At 45.0% G+C, this 17,594-nt stretch overlaps 1 protein-coding gene across 1 annotated transcript in view; it reads left to right on the top strand.

Moving 5' to 3' along the window:
* KIF15 (kinesin family member 15) overlaps positions 1–17,594 on the top strand; it is a 1,036,090-nt gene that overhangs the window by 166,253 nt on the left and 852,243 nt on the right. The window contains 2 exon segments of the mRNA XM_030209299.1: positions 3,699–3,908; positions 12,381–12,506. Of these exon segments, the coding sequence (XP_030065159.1) occupies positions 3,699–3,908; positions 12,381–12,506 (336 nt within the window).

Here is a 17,594-nt window from a genome sequence, read left to right as displayed (position 1 = left end):
AATTACATTTCAGTAGTAATTGCAACTCTGAATATGTAGTTTACATCATTATATGCCCATGTAAAATGTTATATGTAGGCAAAACAAAAAGGAAGATAAGAACTAGAATTGTTGAACATAGAAGCTGTATAAAAAGATAGGTTCAAACAGCTCCTCTATTCGAACACTGGCTACATGTGAAACATAATATTGATGGTTTATGGTTTCTGTTACTTTGTATCATTAAGAGCAGCTGGCGCAGCGGGGACATGTACACTGCACTTTTAAGAGCTGAACAGCGTACTATTTATGAACTTAACACTATCACCAGCAGGATTAAATAAGGAAAATGAGATTGTACATTTCCTCTGATATACCATATCATAACCTTCACATCTCTCATTATCCATTTTTACTTATTTTTGCATTTTTCAAAAAAAAAAATGTTCTAGGTCTCCTCAACCTAGACAGCTGCACAATCAAGTGAAAATCATCACAAAAAATGTTCTGCGCAATGTGGAGGTGTATTGGGCATTTCTTCACGAGAGAGCTATTCCGTACCCTCGTTCATTGGATGGTCCTATCCCATATAGACTAGCGGGATCTATGCTGGTTGCATATTCTAAAAAGGCTACAGACAGCTCAAAACACGGCTGCAAGGTTAATACTGGGCAAATCGTGCTTTGATCATGCTCAACCACTACATTTTAAACTACACTGGCTCCCTGTAAAAGACCATATTACATTTTAAAATCTCACGTACAAGATAATATATGGAGAAGCCCCTGAATACATGCTCAATCTAATCGATCTACCATCAAGAAATGCCCTAATAAGTGCAAGGACCTACCTCAACCTATGTTATTCCAACTGCAGGAACGTTAAATACAAGACCCTTTTTGCTTCGTCCTTCCCCTATATCAGTCCAAAATCCTGAATGTTCTGCTGCGTCAACTAAAAGAGCTAGTCTACCACCAACTGTTCAAGATGTCCTTAAAAACATTCTTATTCGACAAGGCTTATGCCACTGGCAACTCCACTGTTCAACCTCTTTCTCTTGTTGACTGTACAGGTTATTCGCCGGTTGCTTCGTCCCTGACATTCACCCTGTTAACCCATGTTCTTTCCCCTTCTGTCATTCCGTATCTGTGCCATCTATGTATTGTATCCTCTTGAATTAATGTAAACCACATTGCGCCTGCTCTTGTGGGAAAGTGTGGGCTAAAAATGCACTAAAATAAATAAACCTCAGTGTTCCTGTGCCTATGTCAATAAGTGTTTATTGACATTCTCTTCTTCTACAAGCCTGCAAGTATAAATAGGGACGTGCTTTAAACACCACTTACACCACCACTAAATCTATATTGGCTTTGGTTCATTTATCCATGCTTTTGAATATGCTCTGTAACTTCGTTCTTTATAATCTCTACAGTTTTGCCTGGCACAGACGTCAGGCTCACCAGTCTGTAACTTCCCGGATCACCTGTGGAACCCTTTTAAAAAATTGGCGTTACATTGGCCACCCCACAATCTTCTAGTAGCATGCTTGATTTTAAAGATAAATTACATATAACAATAGTTCTGCAAGTTAATTTTTTTTCAATTCAATCAGAGGAAATTTGCAAGGTGGCAACATGGTCTTCTAACCACACCTTCACTGCTTGTCACTGTCTGGAGCAGCAAATTCCTTTTACTAAAGTCAGCTCTGCCTTCCAGCCCTTCTTTTCTGCCAGGCTCACAGTCTACATAACTTGCCTTGTTCATTATTATATTGGGAGCCTGGCAGCTAGTGAGTCCCACATGTGAAAATATCATGCCTTCTTGTCCTCAGAGAAAGCTAAGTTGCTTACCTGTAGCAGGTGTTCTCTGAGGGCAGCAGGCATATATTCTTGCATCCCTCCTACCTCTCCTTGGAGTTGTCATCTTAGCTTTAGTATTGTACTGCTGGTCCTGTGCTCGAGTATCGTGCATGTGTGGTGGGGGCACTGCCTCAAAGGTTGTGACACTGCACTATGGTAGTATTACTACTACTACTATTTAGCATTTCTATAATGCTACAAGGCGTACGCAGCGCTGCACAAACATAGAAGAAAGACAGTCCGTGCTCAAAGAGCTTACAATCTAATATACAAAAAAGAAAATAAAGTAAGCAAATCAATTAATGTGAACGAGAAGGAAGAGAGGAGGACAGGTGGACGCGAGTGGTTACAAGTGGTTACGCGTCAAAAGCAATGTTAGAGGTGGGCTTTCAGTCTAGATTTAAAGGTGGCCAAGGATGGGGCAAGACGTAGGGGCTCAGGAAGTTTATTCCAGGCGTAGGGTGCAGCGAGACAGAAGGCGCAAAGTCTGGAGTTGGCAGTAGTGGAGAAGGGAACAGATAAGGATTTATCCACGGAGCGGAGTGCACGGGAAGGGGTGTAGGGAAGGACGAGTGTGGAGAGATACTGGGGAGAAGCATAGTGAGTACATTTATAGGTTAGTAGAAGAAGTTTGAACGATGCGAAAACGGATAGGGAGCCAGTGAAGGGACTTGAGGAGAGGGGTAGTATGAGTAAAGCGACCCCAGCGGAAGACGAGACGGGCAGCAGAGTTTTGAACCGACTGGAGAGGGGAGAGGTGACTAAGTGGGAGGCCAGCAAGAAGCAGATTGCAGTAGTCTAAACGAGAGGTGACAAGGGTGTGGATGAGGGTTTTGGTAGAGTGCTCGGAAAGAAAGGGCTGGATTTTACGGATGCTGTAAAGAAAGAAACGACAGGTCTTGGCAATCTGCTGGATATAAGCAGAGAAGGAGAGAGAAGAGTCAAAGATGACCCCAAGGTTTCGAGCTGAGGAGACAGGGAGAATGAGAGACATCAACAGAAATAGAAAACGGGGGGAGCGGGGAGGTGGGTTTGGGGGGAAAATGAGAAGCTCTGTTTTGGTCATATTTAATTTCAGGTGGCGTTGAGACATCCAGACAGCAATGTCAGACAAGCACGCTGATACTTTGGTTTGGATGCAAGGTGAGATATCAGGGGTAGAAAGGTAGATTTGGGAGTCATCAGCATAGAGATGGTAGGAAAAGCCATGGGATGAGATTAATGAACCAAGGGAAGAAGTGTAGATAGAAAAGAGGAGAGGACCAAGAACAGAACCCTGAGGTACCCTGCACTATGGCAGTATCCGCACCAGGCTTCATGGATGATGTCACCCACATGTGAGAATGTCTGTTGTCTTCAGAATAGACCTGCTACAGGTAAGCAACTTAGCTATAGCTTGTGTCTTCAAAATATATTATGATTCAGTTTTGTTTGAGTTGTGCCACTTTGAGCGTGTATGATGGAAAGGCAATGGTTAATAAAAAAAACAAACAAACCTGTAGCAGGTATTCTTTGAAGGATAAGGGTAATTGGATTTGATATACCACTCTTATGTAGTACAGTCAAGGTGGTTTACGTTTATTTGGGTACTTGAAAGTGGCAGTTTACCTGTCATACTACCTTCTCCCTCACTCTCTGCAGTTGAACATTTTAGTTTCAATTACAAAACAAGGGCATGCTGTATGGCTGCAGGAACCATTGTGAATGTCAGAGATCGCTGAGAGTTTATTATATATATTTGGAAAATGTTGGGTTATGCCATCAGGGTGGTGCCACCCATGTGTATTTGGTGACCTTCAGGAAACATATATTACAGGTTAGCATCTTTCTCAGCTGGTGTGTTCATGTTTTTCTGCATAGGTCTTATCAATGGGATGGAGAAATCGTCGTGTGGCATCTACTTCAATGAACAGAGAGTCTTCAAGGTCACATGCCGTCTTTACAGTCACCATACAGTCAATGGAGAAGAACAATGATATTGTTAATATCAGGTCCTCACAACTCAACTTGGTAGATTTAGCAGGATCAGAGAGACAAAAAGATACTCAAGCTGAGGGGGTCAGACTAAAGGTAAGTTTCAAAGCAGAAAATATGGTCTTCTGTAATTCTCTCTTGAAATACTATCGGGCATATTGAAATTATTTATTTATTTATTTAATACATTTGTATCCCGCACTTTCCCACTAAAAGCAGGTTCAATGCGGCTTACATAGTATTAGGAACAAGTGTATAGAGTTATTAAAAAGGTATATATGCCTATATAGGCGCATGCACCCAACTTACACCTCATGCAAAATAACTTGATTTTGTTCTTTGATTTCTGCATTACGTTGTATTTGCCCTTTTGACCTGTGCGGAATCCATTCAAAGTCAAGGTTCCAGTTATTGAGCAAGGTTCACTGATTGGAGTGTGTAGGTGTCACATTTTAGCAAGAAGGGGAAAAATTTCAGCTCTGATCCTTATTAGGATTGGGAGGTGTGGTTAATAAGAAATCTTACCCATTATCTAGTATTTGAAGAGAAGTTTATCAAATTGTGGACCATAATGGCAACAATAACAGTAATTACAGGAGAAAAATTGCATTTGTTGGTAAATCTCATCCCTGCAAAGGGTTTGTGATTGCAGCTATTGGTCTATTTTTATCACAAATATTCTCAGGAAAGGTGTTTTGCTGCTCTTCCTCCTGAGTAACAAGTAGTACATGCTATCACAAAAAGGGTGGTGGTATCTGGAGGCCAGGCACATGTAAACAGAGCTTTCTAGAATAGTGCTCTGGACTTGTGCATTACATTAGAACATAGTTATAAGCAGTTTACAAACTCAAGAATCCATGGCAAACCCTCAGGAATTAGAGACAAATTTATCCACTAATTTCACAAAATGATTACAATTAAAAGAAGCATGTGATTTATTTATTTATTTATTTATTTATTGCACTTGTATCCCACATTTTCCCAACTATTTGCAGGCTCGATGTGCCTTACAAAGTCCTGTTATGGCATCGCCATTCCAGGGTAAAAGATACAATTGGTGTAACAACAAGATCAAGGATGACAGGAAAGATCTACGCAAACAGTTATAGAAGTATGACTTTGAGAGTAAGGGTGGAGTGGTGAAGTGTTATAATTAAGCTATGGGTTCTCGTGGTAGGCCTTTTTGAAGAGAGAGGTTTTCAGAGATTTGCGGAAGTTGGTTATTTCTTTGATTGTTTTCCCGTTAGTTGGTAATGCATTCCATAGTTGCGTGCTAATGTAAGAAAAGCTGTTCGCGTGTGTTAGTTTGTATTTTAGTCCTTTACAGCTGGGGAAGTGTAAATTGAGAAATGTGCGGGCTGATCTTTTAGCATTTCTGGAGGTAGGTCCACGAGGTTTAGCATGTAGGTCGGGGCCATGCTACTGATGCACCAGCTCCTGCATGCCCTTCAGTGTCTTCCACTGGGTACGAGTGCTAACAGAGCCACTGACCCTCCAGGCCTACCCTTCTCTGCTAGGATTTATTAGGAAAGGGATGGTAAATAAAACAGAGTATTATAATGCTTCTGTATAGCTCCATGGTGTGACCTCACCTTGAGTATTGCGTTCAGTTCTATTTACCTTATCTCAAAAAAGACATAGTGGAATTAGAAAATGGCTTTAAGAAAAGCGAAAATGTAGAGTTTAAATTAACAGATCCTGCATTGCAGGAAGTGCAGTAAGGTATAAAATAAAATGCAGCTGTTGAAAGGAAATAGCTCTTTATGGAAGTGATATTTTCTCCTATGTGCCATGTTCAGCAAGCTCCCCTTCCTGTCTACATATTATTGCCGAAGAGTGCTTTGGCGATCCTGGATCCCCCAATGAGAAATCTTCTTTGAAACACCATAACGCTAGCTCAGAGCTGGCGTTGGTTTTTCGGCGATAAGGCAGCTTTGCTGTTCTGCACTGTTCTCTCAGCACTGGGAGGGAATAGATAATGACCTAATTTGCATGATATTTGTGGTAATGTTTTCTGCTGGCATTTCTCCTGTGGTAGATCCTGAATATTACTACATTAGGTTTTGAGCCATCTCCCTGTAAGGCCGGTGCCTGGTAGACTTGTATGGTCTGTGTCCTGTATATGGAAATCTGGTTTAGGATGGTATTAAACAGCAACTTCAGTAGCTGGAACATGAGGACAGTGGTGCCAGGCAGACTGCTACGGTCTACATCCCAGAAATGCCAAAGAAAGACCATGATAAAATATCACGCTCATTATTGGTTTAATCATGAATTGATAATGAGTTTGATTGTTAGGCAGACTTGATGGACCATTCAGGTCTTTATCTGCTATCATTTACTAAGTTACTTTGAAGACAGTCCCTCTGATATTCAGCTGGCGGCTGAATATTGGGGGCTAAATGTGGGTGGGCAGGGCATCGGAACTTATGTGAGACCAGCCGATATTCAGCTGGGGCTTCATACTTTTTTTTTTTTTTTTTTTTTTAAAGGTTCCACCAAGCTGCTTCCCCCCCCACCAACCGACCATGTAGGTAGGTCCCATCCACCAGCCTACCTGTAGTCCTGCTAGTCAGAGGCAGGAGTGCAGTCCCCCTCACTCCTCCTTGCGGTGCTGATCCAAAATGGTTGTCGAGACCTTGCAGCAGCCATTTTAGAATGTTGCAGCAAGGGGCAGGAGTTGAGGGGGGTTGCGATCCTACCCCCAGTGACCACCACTGGTTCACTAGGGATACAGGGAAGCACTGGGGGCCTTCTTGTGAGTGTGCTTGAGAAAAGGGGCATTGTTGGGGGAGTTGGGAAGGAGGGCTTGGGGGAACCGGTACTGTTGATGGAAGTGGCAGCTGGCTCTGGGCCTGAGGTCCCTGATGACGGTGCTGCTTGCAGCATTGGCCTCGGCTGCCACCCAGGTCGACTCCCTGTCGACATCGCTGCAGAGAGCTTCATCGCTGCAGGAACAGGAGTCTACTTCTCGACGTCGTCATCGATGACGTGGTTCCTCGGAGTCGAGACTGGCCCGGTTTTGGACTGCAGTTCGTGAACTCTTGTCCGACACTGAGGAGGATGCTTCATGGGGAGAGGAGGAGGATCCCAGATATTTCTCTTCTGAGGAGTCTTGTGGTCTTCCTTCTGATCCCACTCCTTCACCTGAAAGAAAGCTTTCTCCTCCGGAGAGTCTTTCTTTCTCCTCCTTTGTGCGGGAAATGTCTGTGGCTATTCCCTTCCCGGTGGTATCCGAGGATGAGCCCAGGGCCGAGATGTTCGAGGTCCTTGACTATTCTTCGCCACCTAAAGGAGTCGTCCACTGTTCCTCTCCATAATGTCCTTAAACAGACATTGCTGAAGAACTGGACGAAACCACTATCTAATCCCACCATCCCCAAAAGGTTGAGACCCAGTACCGAATCCATGGAGAACCTGAGTTGATGAAGCCACAGTTGAGTCACGACTCTATGGTTGTGGATTGTGCTCTCAAGAGAGCCAAGAGTTCTAGAGATTTTTGCCTCAGCGCCCCCGGATTCTGGATTCTTTTGGGAGGAAGGCCTATCAGTCCTCTATGCTAGTGTCAAAAATTCAGTCCTACTTACTCTACACGAGCATCCACTTGCAGAACAATGTGAAGCAACTGGCGGTCTTGATCGATCAGCTCCCTTTGGAGCAGGCCAGGCCTTTTCAGGAGGTGGTCAGGCAGCTGAAGGCGTGTCGTAAATTCCTGTCCAGGGGTGCTTACGACTCTTTTTTTTTTTTTTTTTTTGATATTGCATCCAGGTCCGCTGCTCAAAGTATAGTGATGCGCAGACTCTCATGGCTACGTGCCTCTGACCTGGACAATCGAGTCTAGCAGTGGCTAGTGGATGTTCCTTGCCGGGGGGGGGGGGGGGGGGGAATAATATTTTTGGCGAGAGTCGAGCAGGTAGTTGAACAGCTCAACCAGCGGGAAACTGCCCTCGACAATCTCTCCCGCCGGGCGCTTTCAGCATCTATCTCATCAGGTAGACGGTTTTTCCAGGGAAGGCGGAGTGCTTCCTATGCTTACAATAAGCGTAGGTACAATCCACCTTCTCGACAGCCTTCTCAGGCTCAACCCCAGCTGCTCGTTCTCGTCAACAGCGTGCACCCAGACAGGCCCCTGCAGCTCCCCAGCAAAAGCAAGGGACGGGCTTTTGACTGACTCCAGATGAGCATAGCCACTATAAAGGTGTCCGTACTGGATGATCTACCGGTCGGAGGGAGGTTAAAATTTTTTCACCAAAGGTGACGTAATCTCCGATCGGTTGGTTCTCCAAATAGTCCGGTTAGGATACTTCCTCAATTTGATTTCCACACCTCCAAATTGCCCACGGGAAGCTCAGTCCTTCAGCTTCCAGCACAGGCAGGTACTTGCAGAGTAACTCTCCGCCCTTCTCAGCACCAATGCGGTCGAGCCCGTTCCACCAGGACAAGAAGGGCTGGGATTCTGTTCCAGGTACTTCCTTGTGCAAAATAAAATGGGGGATGCGTCCCATCCTATACCTAAAGGGGCCTGAACAAATTTCTGGTCCGAGAGAAGTTCAGGATGCTTTCCCTGGGCACCCTTCTTCCCATGATTCAGAAAAACGATTGGCTGTGCTCTCTGGACTTAAAAGATGCTTATACACACATCCCGATACTGTCAGCTCACAGGCAGTATCTTCGATTCTGTTTGGAAGCGCAGCACTTTCAGTACTGTGTGCTGCCCTTTGGTCTTGTGTCTGCGCCCAGGATGTTTACCAAATGCCTGGCGGTAGTTGCAGTGTCGCTACGCAGACTGGGAGTGCATGTGTTCCCTTATCTTGATGATTGGCTGGTGAAGAACACCTTGGAGGCAGAAGCTCTACAGTCCATGCAGATGACTATTCAGCTCTTGGAGCTACTGGGGTTTGTCATAAATTACCCAAAGTCCCATCTTCTTCCAGTTCAGAAACTAGAATTCATAGGAGCTCTGCTGGATTCACAGATGGCTCATGCCTATCTTCCAGAGGCGAGGGCGAACAATCTTCCGGCTCCTGTTTCTTTGGCCAGAGCATCTCAGCAGATTTCAGCTCGTCAGATGTTGAGACTACTAGGCCATATGGCCTCCACAGTCCATGTCACTCCCATGGCCCGTCTTCACATGCGATCAACTCGGTGGACCCTAGCTTCCCAGTGGTTTCAGGCCACAAGGGATCTGGAGGATGCAATCCAGTTACCCACCGACTTTCGCCGTTCTCTTCACTGGTGGACAATTCGCGCCAATTTGACCTTGGGACATCCCTTCCAAATTCCTCAGCCGCAAAAAGTGCTGACAACGGATGCATCCCTCCTGGGGTGGGGAGATCATGTAAAAAGGCTTCACACTCAAGGAGCTTGGTCTCTCCAGGAATGAGATCCTCAGATCAATCTCCTGGAATTGGGAGCGATCTGGAACGCTCTAAAGGCTTTCAGAGATCGGCTGTCCAATCAAATTATTCAAATTTAGACAATCAGGTTGCCATGTACTACGTCAACAAACGGGGGCACCGGATCTCGCCCCCTGTGTCTGGAAGACATCCAGATGTGGCTTTGGGCTCGCAGACATGGCATGCTTCTCCAAGCCACTTATCTGGCAGGCGTAAACAGTCTGGCCGACAGGTTGAGCAGGATAATGCAACCTCACGAGTGGTGGCTCAATTCGGGCTTGGTCCGCAAGATCTTCCGAGCGTGGGGCACCCCCTTGGTGGATCGTATTGCCACTCGGACCAATCACAAGGTCCCTCAGTTCTGTTCCAGGCTTCAGGCCCATGACAGACTAGCGTCAGATGCCTTTCTCCTCCATTGGGGGACAGGCCTTCTGTATGCGTATCCTCCCATACCTCTGGTGGGAGAGATTTTGCTGAAACTCAAGCAAGACTTTGGAACTATGATTCTGATTGCTCCCTTCTGGCTGTGTCAGATTTGGTTCCCTCTTCTTCTGGAGTTGTCCTCCGACGAACCGTGGAGATTGGAGTGTTTTCCAACCCTCATTACTCAGAACAAGGGGGCGCTTCTGCATCCCAACCTCCAGTCTCTGGTTCTCACGGCCTGGATGTTGAGGGCGTAGAGTTCGCTTCCTTGGGTCTTTCTGAGGGTGTCTCCCGAGTCTTGCTTCCAGGAAATATTCCACAAAGAGGTGTTATTCTTTCAAATGGAGGAGGTTTGCCGTCTGGTGTGACAGCAAGGCCCTAGATCCTCTTTCTTGTCCTAAACAGACCCTGCTTGAATACCTTCTGCATTTATTAGAGTCTGGTCTCAAGACCAACTCCGTAAGAGTTCACCTTAGCGCAATTAGTGCTTATCAACGTGTAGAAGGTAAGCCTATCTCTGGACAGCCTTTAGTTGTTCGCTTCATGTGAGGTTTGCTTTTGTCAAATCCCCCTGTCAAACCTCCACCAGTGTCATGGGATCTCAATGTCGTCCTCACCCAGATGATGAAGGCTCCTTTTGAGCCACTGAATTCAAGCCATCTGAAGGTCATTTTCTTGGTGGCTGTTACTTCAGCTCGTAAGGTCAGTGAGCTTCAAGCCTTGGTAGCCCATGCTCCTTATACTAAATTTCATCATAACAGAGTAGTCCTCCACACTCACCCTAAGTTCTTGCCCAAGGTGGTGTTGGAGTTCCATCTGAACCAGTCAATTTTCTTGCCAACATTTTTTCCCTGTCGTCATACCCGCCCTGCTGAACGTCAGTTACATAACATTGGACTGCAAGAGAGCATTGGCCTTCTATATGGAGCGGACAAGCCCCTTCAGACAGTCCGCCCAAATGTTTGTTTCTTTTGAACCCAACAGAAAGGAAGTTGCTGTCGGGGAAACGCACCATTTCCAATTGGCTAGCAGATTGCATTTCCTTCACTTACGCCCAAGCTGGACTGACTCTTGAGGGTCATGTCACGGCTCATAGTGTTAGCGCCATGGCAGCGTCAGTGGCCCACTTGAAGTCAGCCTCTATTGAAGAGATCTGCAAGGCTGCGACGTGGTCATCAGTCCACACGTTCACATCTCATTACTGCCTTCAAGCAGGATAGCCGACGCAACGGTTTGGGCAGTCGGTGCTGTAGAATCTGTTCAGGGTTTAGAATCCAACTCCACCCCTCTAGGCCCATTTTTGTTCTGTTCCAGGCTATACACTCAGTTGTTCCTTCGTAGGTCAATCCTTATGTCCTCGCCGTTGCGAGGTCCAATTGACCTTTCTTTGTTGTTTGAGTGAACCTGGGGGATAGGGATACCCCATTAGTGAGAACAAGCAACCTGCTTGTCCTCGGAGAAAATGAAGATACATACCTGTAGCAGGTATTCTCCAAGGACAGCAGGCTGATTGTTCTCACATACCCGCCCACCTCCCCTTTGGAGTTGTCCTTTCCTCTTTTCTTTGTTATTGAACTGATGGGGACTCTCGCGCGATGCGCGGGAAGCTGGGCGCCTATGCGTGCGCCTGAAGGCTCTAGCAAACTCTTGTTGCTAGGAAGATTTCCGTTCCTGGGGGCTGCCGTGGACGTCGCCCATTAGTGAGAACAATCAGCCTGCTGTCCTTGGAGAATACCTGCTACAGGTATGTATCTTCATTTTTCTTTTGACTGCAGAACGGAGTTTATGGGGGCAAAGGTGGGGGACCGAGGTGGGTACATATCCTAGACAGCCAAGGTCTAGTGGGACCAGTGCTGGCTGGCCTCAATCTAAGCATGTGGACTAGAACCTGGGGCCTTGAGGGGGACGGGCACCCCCAAGCTCAACCAGAATAGGGTTTGTAGACCGATCCTTGGAATAAAACCTAGACCAAGGCTCAGGACTGCACCCTGGGGAGACAGGACTATTAAGAATGAAACTGCTGTACCAGTGCAACTTGCATCATCTGCTGGCGGCAGAGAAATAATGTTATAGACTGCACCACCCCCTTTATTGGTGATGTCACTAAAATAGTTATGATTCTCTGCCTCCATCTGTTGGTAGGCATATAACCCATCAGTCTGGATTGGTCTAGCAGGATAAGAAACGTCTTTCGATATATGTTTTTTAAAATTTATTTCATGCTAAAGTATGCTTGATGAATACTTCATGCAGAACATTTCATTACAGCATAATTATGTATTTAAAAAGTGGTTCATAAGGAGGAAAATTTAAAATAGCTGCTGTGCGACTACTATCAAATGAACCTGGCACAGCATTTGGCTGCTTACAAAAGTATGATGTTCCTTCCACTATTTTGAATTCACACAGAGTAAGTGATCTTTCTGAATATAATTGGGGACTTATTTTATTTATTTATTTATTGCATTTGTACCCCACAATTTCCCACCTATTGGTAGGTTCAGTGTGGCTTACATGTTCCCAGAGGGATAGTTACATATTCTAGCATGATTGAATACAGAGAACTTAATACAATTAACCCGTTAAAGGTAAAGATATGAGTACTAGGTATCGACTTGCTTAAGTACCTTAGTTTGTTGCTGCTTTTGAGTACAGTGTAAATAGTTGGGTAACTTCTGATTCCGTGATTTACTAACTTTGATAAGTTAACATAAATGAATTTTACATCTCCTTTATCTTTTGTGTTTAGGAGGCAGGGAGCATAAACCGCTCTCTGAGTTGCCTTGGACAAGTTATTACAGCACTTGTTGATGTATCTAATGGAAAGCAGAGACATGTTTGTTATCGGGACTCCAAACTCACTTTTCTATTGCGGGTAATGTGAAAATGTATTTCTCAAAACATTTGTGTGTGTGTAGTCATGTTCAGTGGCGTAGCTAGGTGGGGCGCAAAATGGATTTTAGGGGAAATGGCGCCTATGTGCTACATGGCCACGAACCCGCCTCTCTTCCCTTCCGCCGCTGCTGCTTTATTGCAGTGGTAACGACAGCAAACAAAGTACAGCTATTGTCGCAGATCCGCACTACGTAGATTCGCAGCTGCCAGTTTCACTTCCTGCCCCGGAACAGGACGTGTCGGAGAGGCAGGGACTAGCAACCATGAATCTGCACAGTGTGGCTCCGCGATTGCTGTACTTTGTTTTGCCGCTGCTGGTCTGGGTTGGAGTAGTCAAAGATGGAGTACTAGCAGCAGGAGGGGAAGGGAAAGAGGTCAGATGCTGGAAGGAAAGGGGAAGACTGCAGAGGGGACAGGAGCTGGATGGGAAGGCCAGAGTGAGAGAGGGAAGGGACACGTGCTGGTTGGAAGGAGGAAGAGAGGGGCTGTATGGGATCCTGAAAGAAAGGGTCACAAAGAAGGGGGAGGAGGGAGATCTGGAAGAGACAGTTACTGAATGGAGAGTGGGAAGGGACAGGTGCTGGATGGAAAGAGGGATAGAGGGGACAAATACTAGCAGGAATGGTCAGAGAAAAGGAGCAGGTGCTGGAAGGAAGAGTCAGTGAGATGGGTTAGAAAGGGGACAGATGGTGAAGGGACAGACTCTGGAAAATAGGGAGCGAGAAGGGATAAAGGGGGCAGACATTGGATGGAAGGGGAAAGAGTGCATGCTGGATGGAAAAAGTAGGAGGCACACGCTAGGTGGAAGAGGGTTGGGGCAGACACTGGATGGAAGGGGGAGAGAGGGGCATCCTATTTTATAGACTTTTTTTTTGCTAACTCTCCCCCCTTTTCCAGCACCTTCTCTTTCCTCCCTACTGTACAGCACCCGCTTTCTATTTTCACTCCTCTGCCCAGTGTTTTCTCTCACCTCCCTCCAGCATCTCTCCCTAACATTCCATCCAGCTGGATGGAAGGGGATAGGCCTCTAAAGGGGTTGAGTGAGGGCAATTGCTGGCTTGGATGATGCTAGACATAAGGTGAGTAGGAAGACTGGTTGATGGTGGACAAGGGGGAATAAAAAACCAGAGGGGGGTACTGGACATTGCACAGGGATGAGGACCGAGAAGGGGTATGCTGCACATGGGAGGAGTAGGGATATAGGGGAGATGCTGACATGGAAAGAAGAGAAGGCCGAGGAGGAATGCTGCATACGAGGGGGGGAGTAGGGTGTCAGGGAGACATGCTGGATGGAGGTGAGGGAAAGAGGACATCCTGGACGGAGGGGGGTAAGAGAAAATGAAAGAGAATATACTGGTCAGAGGAGTGAAAATACAAAGAGGGTGCTGTACAGAAGGGGAGGAAAGAGACGGTGATGGAAGAGAGGGGATAGTTAGCAAAAATAACAACCCAAAACTATGAAATAGGATGAAGAATGGGAGGGCTGGAGTAAAAGAGATGAAAACTGTAGGCAGATGTGGTTAAAAATAAAAAGGAAGACGGAGTAGTAAAAATGAATGAAGTCTAAGAGGCAGAAAACTAAATGAAGGAAAGCTGAAAGGAAAAGATCAATTCAGAGGTGGATATAGGAGAGAAAGTGAAGCAGGAAGGAAGAGAAGTGGCAGATGAACTGGAGATCATGTGAAGAAAGTTAAGAAAAGTCAGAAACTGGAGACTGAAACATACATGATGGGGAAAAAGAAAACAAAATGACCAAACAAAGGTAGAAAAATTTTATTTTTAATTCTCTGAATGCAAAATGTTTTACAGTAAGTTTACACTGCTTTCTTTATATTTAGCAGAGTGCTGTTTTGATTTCTGTTTCTCTAGTGTTGCAGTGTGGCTTCTTGGGGTTTAAGTTTAGTCTACATATTCATATTTTAACTTTTTGTGGTAATTTTATTCTGTACCTGGCAAGGGTGTTCAGTGTTTGTGACCGAGGCCAGAACTCTGCATCTAGTTTCTATTTAAGCATCTGTAAGAATTCACCTCCAGCGGGTCCAGCACTTCTTTCCTTTCCCCCTGCTCCTTCCCTGCTGCCGCAGTATCTTACTTATGCAGACAGCAGCCACCAACAGGATCCCTACCACAAACCTGCTCTGCAGGGCCTTCCCTCAGCTTGGTCCTGCCTTCTAATGCAACTTCCTTTTTAGCAAAACAGGAAGTTGCATTAGAAGGTGGGACCCGGCAGAGGGAAGGTCCTGCAGCAGCCCTGCAGTGGGGATCCTGCTGTTGGTTGCATAAGTAAGATACCGTGGTGGTGGTGGGGGGGGGGGGGGGGGGGAAGGAAGACACCAGTGGTATTTACAGCCTTTTTTTTTTCTGTTCTTGTGGGTACAATAAAAAAGTCTTGCTCCAGCACAACAGATTTTTGAGCAGCCTCTTGCACACCTGTAACACCTATGTCTGGAAATTTGCTTCTGCTGAACCTAGGACAAGTTTACAGAAGGTTTCCATCCAGAAAAGCAAAGTTTACTTGGGGTAGACAGGAACGTTTTAGGCACTATTGTAGTTTGGGCTTCCTTGGTCATCCACTGCTTTTGATACATGCCACTTGTGTGCACGAAAGTTGTGGGTAGCACATATTGTTCTGAGCATGCCCAGAGCAGCTATGTTTAGCAACTGACTGTTCTGCACATGTGTAGCTTACAGGCTAGCTTTCTCCTATCGAGTTGCTCGCTGTTTTTGCAAGCAGCTAATTTGTATGAGATTTTCCTTTGGGAATCGCTTGCTATTTCCACTTTGGTAACTTTTTTTTACTGAGGTGGAAATAGTGAGTGGCTCCCTCCAGGGACTTTTGTGCATCAGCCCTTAAGAGTCAGTTCAAAGAAGTGGTGTGTCATATGTGGGAGCAGTTATCTGGGGGAGGAATAGATGGATTCTGAAATGCGGATGTACATCAATCAAAAGACTTCAAGGTGATTATCGCAAGGTCATGGCCAGTATCACAGCCAATGTCACTGAAAGAAATTTTCATCTAATGCATATACAAAGTATAGGAACAGCAATAGAAACAAAAACATTGCACCAGCAGAATGATGTGAACATAACTTCATGCATGTGTAATTTGCAAGTAGCTGCATAGTTTTAAAATGTCACTGACACAAGTATAACAAATGGAAAATCAACCATACATCTAAGTATTTTATCAAAAGAAGCAACATCCCCTCAAGAGCTCCTTACCCCCAATCCTAAAGAGTACTAAATCTGGGGCCTAAAAGAGAAAAGGCAAGATCTAAATTGGTAAGCAGCCAGTTCTCAAAAGGGAGTAAAAAGAAAACTTGGCCCAATGAAATTGACAGATGGTCATCCATTTGCAAAACTGAAAAAGAGATCCCAGATGGTATTGGACTGGCTTGCCCCTGTATCGTCCAAGTGAGTTTTTCCACAGAAACAATACTTCCATGTTTATGCATCCAGTCATAGCTGGTGTTTGTTGTTCTAATTTCTCACCAAAGTTACTCTTGACATGAACAGATATTGAAGTAATTAAATTAACCTTAGTATGGTATCATGCTGTGTATCTTCCTCTCCCTTCCTTGGTACCTGCACTTCCATTACACAAACTATTTGGTCAACTAGGGCACTAAAATTCTGGGGATAGCAAGGCAGCAGGATGGTATTTTTAATTGCTCGCTCCCATGATAGACCTAGACCAGTGCTTCCCTTGGTGACTTGGCCTCCATGGATGACAGGATCAATCTTGTGGTATGAGCTGCAACATATATACTATTAAGGTAAGCTGTAATGGAGAGGAGAGCAAGACTGATAGTTTGCCTAGGGCAGCTAATTTTCTTGCACTGGCTCAGCTTCTCCCAGGAAGACTAATATAGAGAAGGACATATGCAAATCTGTAAAGGCAAAGGAATTATGTATCTTGGCCTAAAATCTTTTTGATAAAGGGACAGTCTCACCAAATGTGAAAAAAAGGACAATTATTTCCACTATGATATCAACAAAGTGAATAAATGGAGGTTTTCCGTTTGCCACAGTCTAAGTAGGAATTAAATGTATTTATATATTATTTATTTATTGCATTTGTACCCCACATCCCGCTCAATGTGGCTTACAGGGTGTTAATATGATATAGTCATTACATAATCTTAGATACAGTCGATAATAAGCTGAGGGTAAATGAGGATTTAGATGGAAAGGTGTTAAGTAAGGTCGTGTGAAAGGTGGTTTTAAAGCACTGGTGTGATTTTAAGGAGTGATCTGATTCATTAAGGATGTCTTTTGTAGGCCTTGTTGAAGAGATGTTCTTCAAAGATTTGCGAAAACTAGTTAAGTTGTCCGTGGTTTTCAGGGCCATGGGTAGTGCGTTCCATATTCTGTGTGCTTTTGTACGCAAAGGTAGCGTATGCCTGTTTGTATTAATTCCTTTACAGCTGGGGAAGTTCAAATGGAGGAATTTGCGGGCTGATCTTCTGGCGTTTCTGGGCGGTAAGTCCACTAAGTTTAGCATGTTAGAGTGTGGCATCTGCGTGAATGATTTTGTGTACGGTCCGTGCAGATCTTGAACTCCATTCGTTCCTTGAGCGGTAGCCAGTGCAGTTTCTCTCTTAGGGGCTTCGCACTTTCGTATTTGGTTTTTTTCCATAAATGAGTCGGGGCTGCGGTGTTCTGGGCTGTTTGGAGTTTTTTAATGGTAGGTTCTTTACAGCCTGTGTACAGAGCGTTGCAGTAGTCCAGTTGACTTATCACTAGTGACTGTACAGGGTGTGAAGATGTTTCTTGGAAAAAAAGGTTTTATTCTTTGAGTTTCCACATCGAGTAGAACATTTTTTTCGTTGTGTTCTTCACGTGGGTATCAAGTGTGAGGGTTCGATCAACATGACTCCAAGAATTTTCAGATTTTCTGAGATAGGGAGTGTGCAGTAAGGTGGTGGTTATGGTAGGGTAGTTGTTTGTGTTGTATTGGGAAGTGAGAACTAGACATTGGAGTTTTTTCCCGCGTTCAGTTTTAACTGGAATGAGTCCGCCCAGAGTGCATGATTTGGAGGCTCTGATTGATCTCGTTGGTTATTTC

The sequence above is a fragment of the Microcaecilia unicolor genome, chromosome 1 (genome assembly GCF_901765095.1).
Source record: "Microcaecilia unicolor chromosome 1, aMicUni1.1, whole genome shotgun sequence".
NCBI lineage: Eukaryota > Metazoa > Chordata > Amphibia > Gymnophiona > Siphonopidae > Microcaecilia > Microcaecilia unicolor.
The sequence above is the reverse complement of the archived record's forward strand: the minus strand, read 5'-3'. Positions and strand labels throughout refer to the sequence as shown.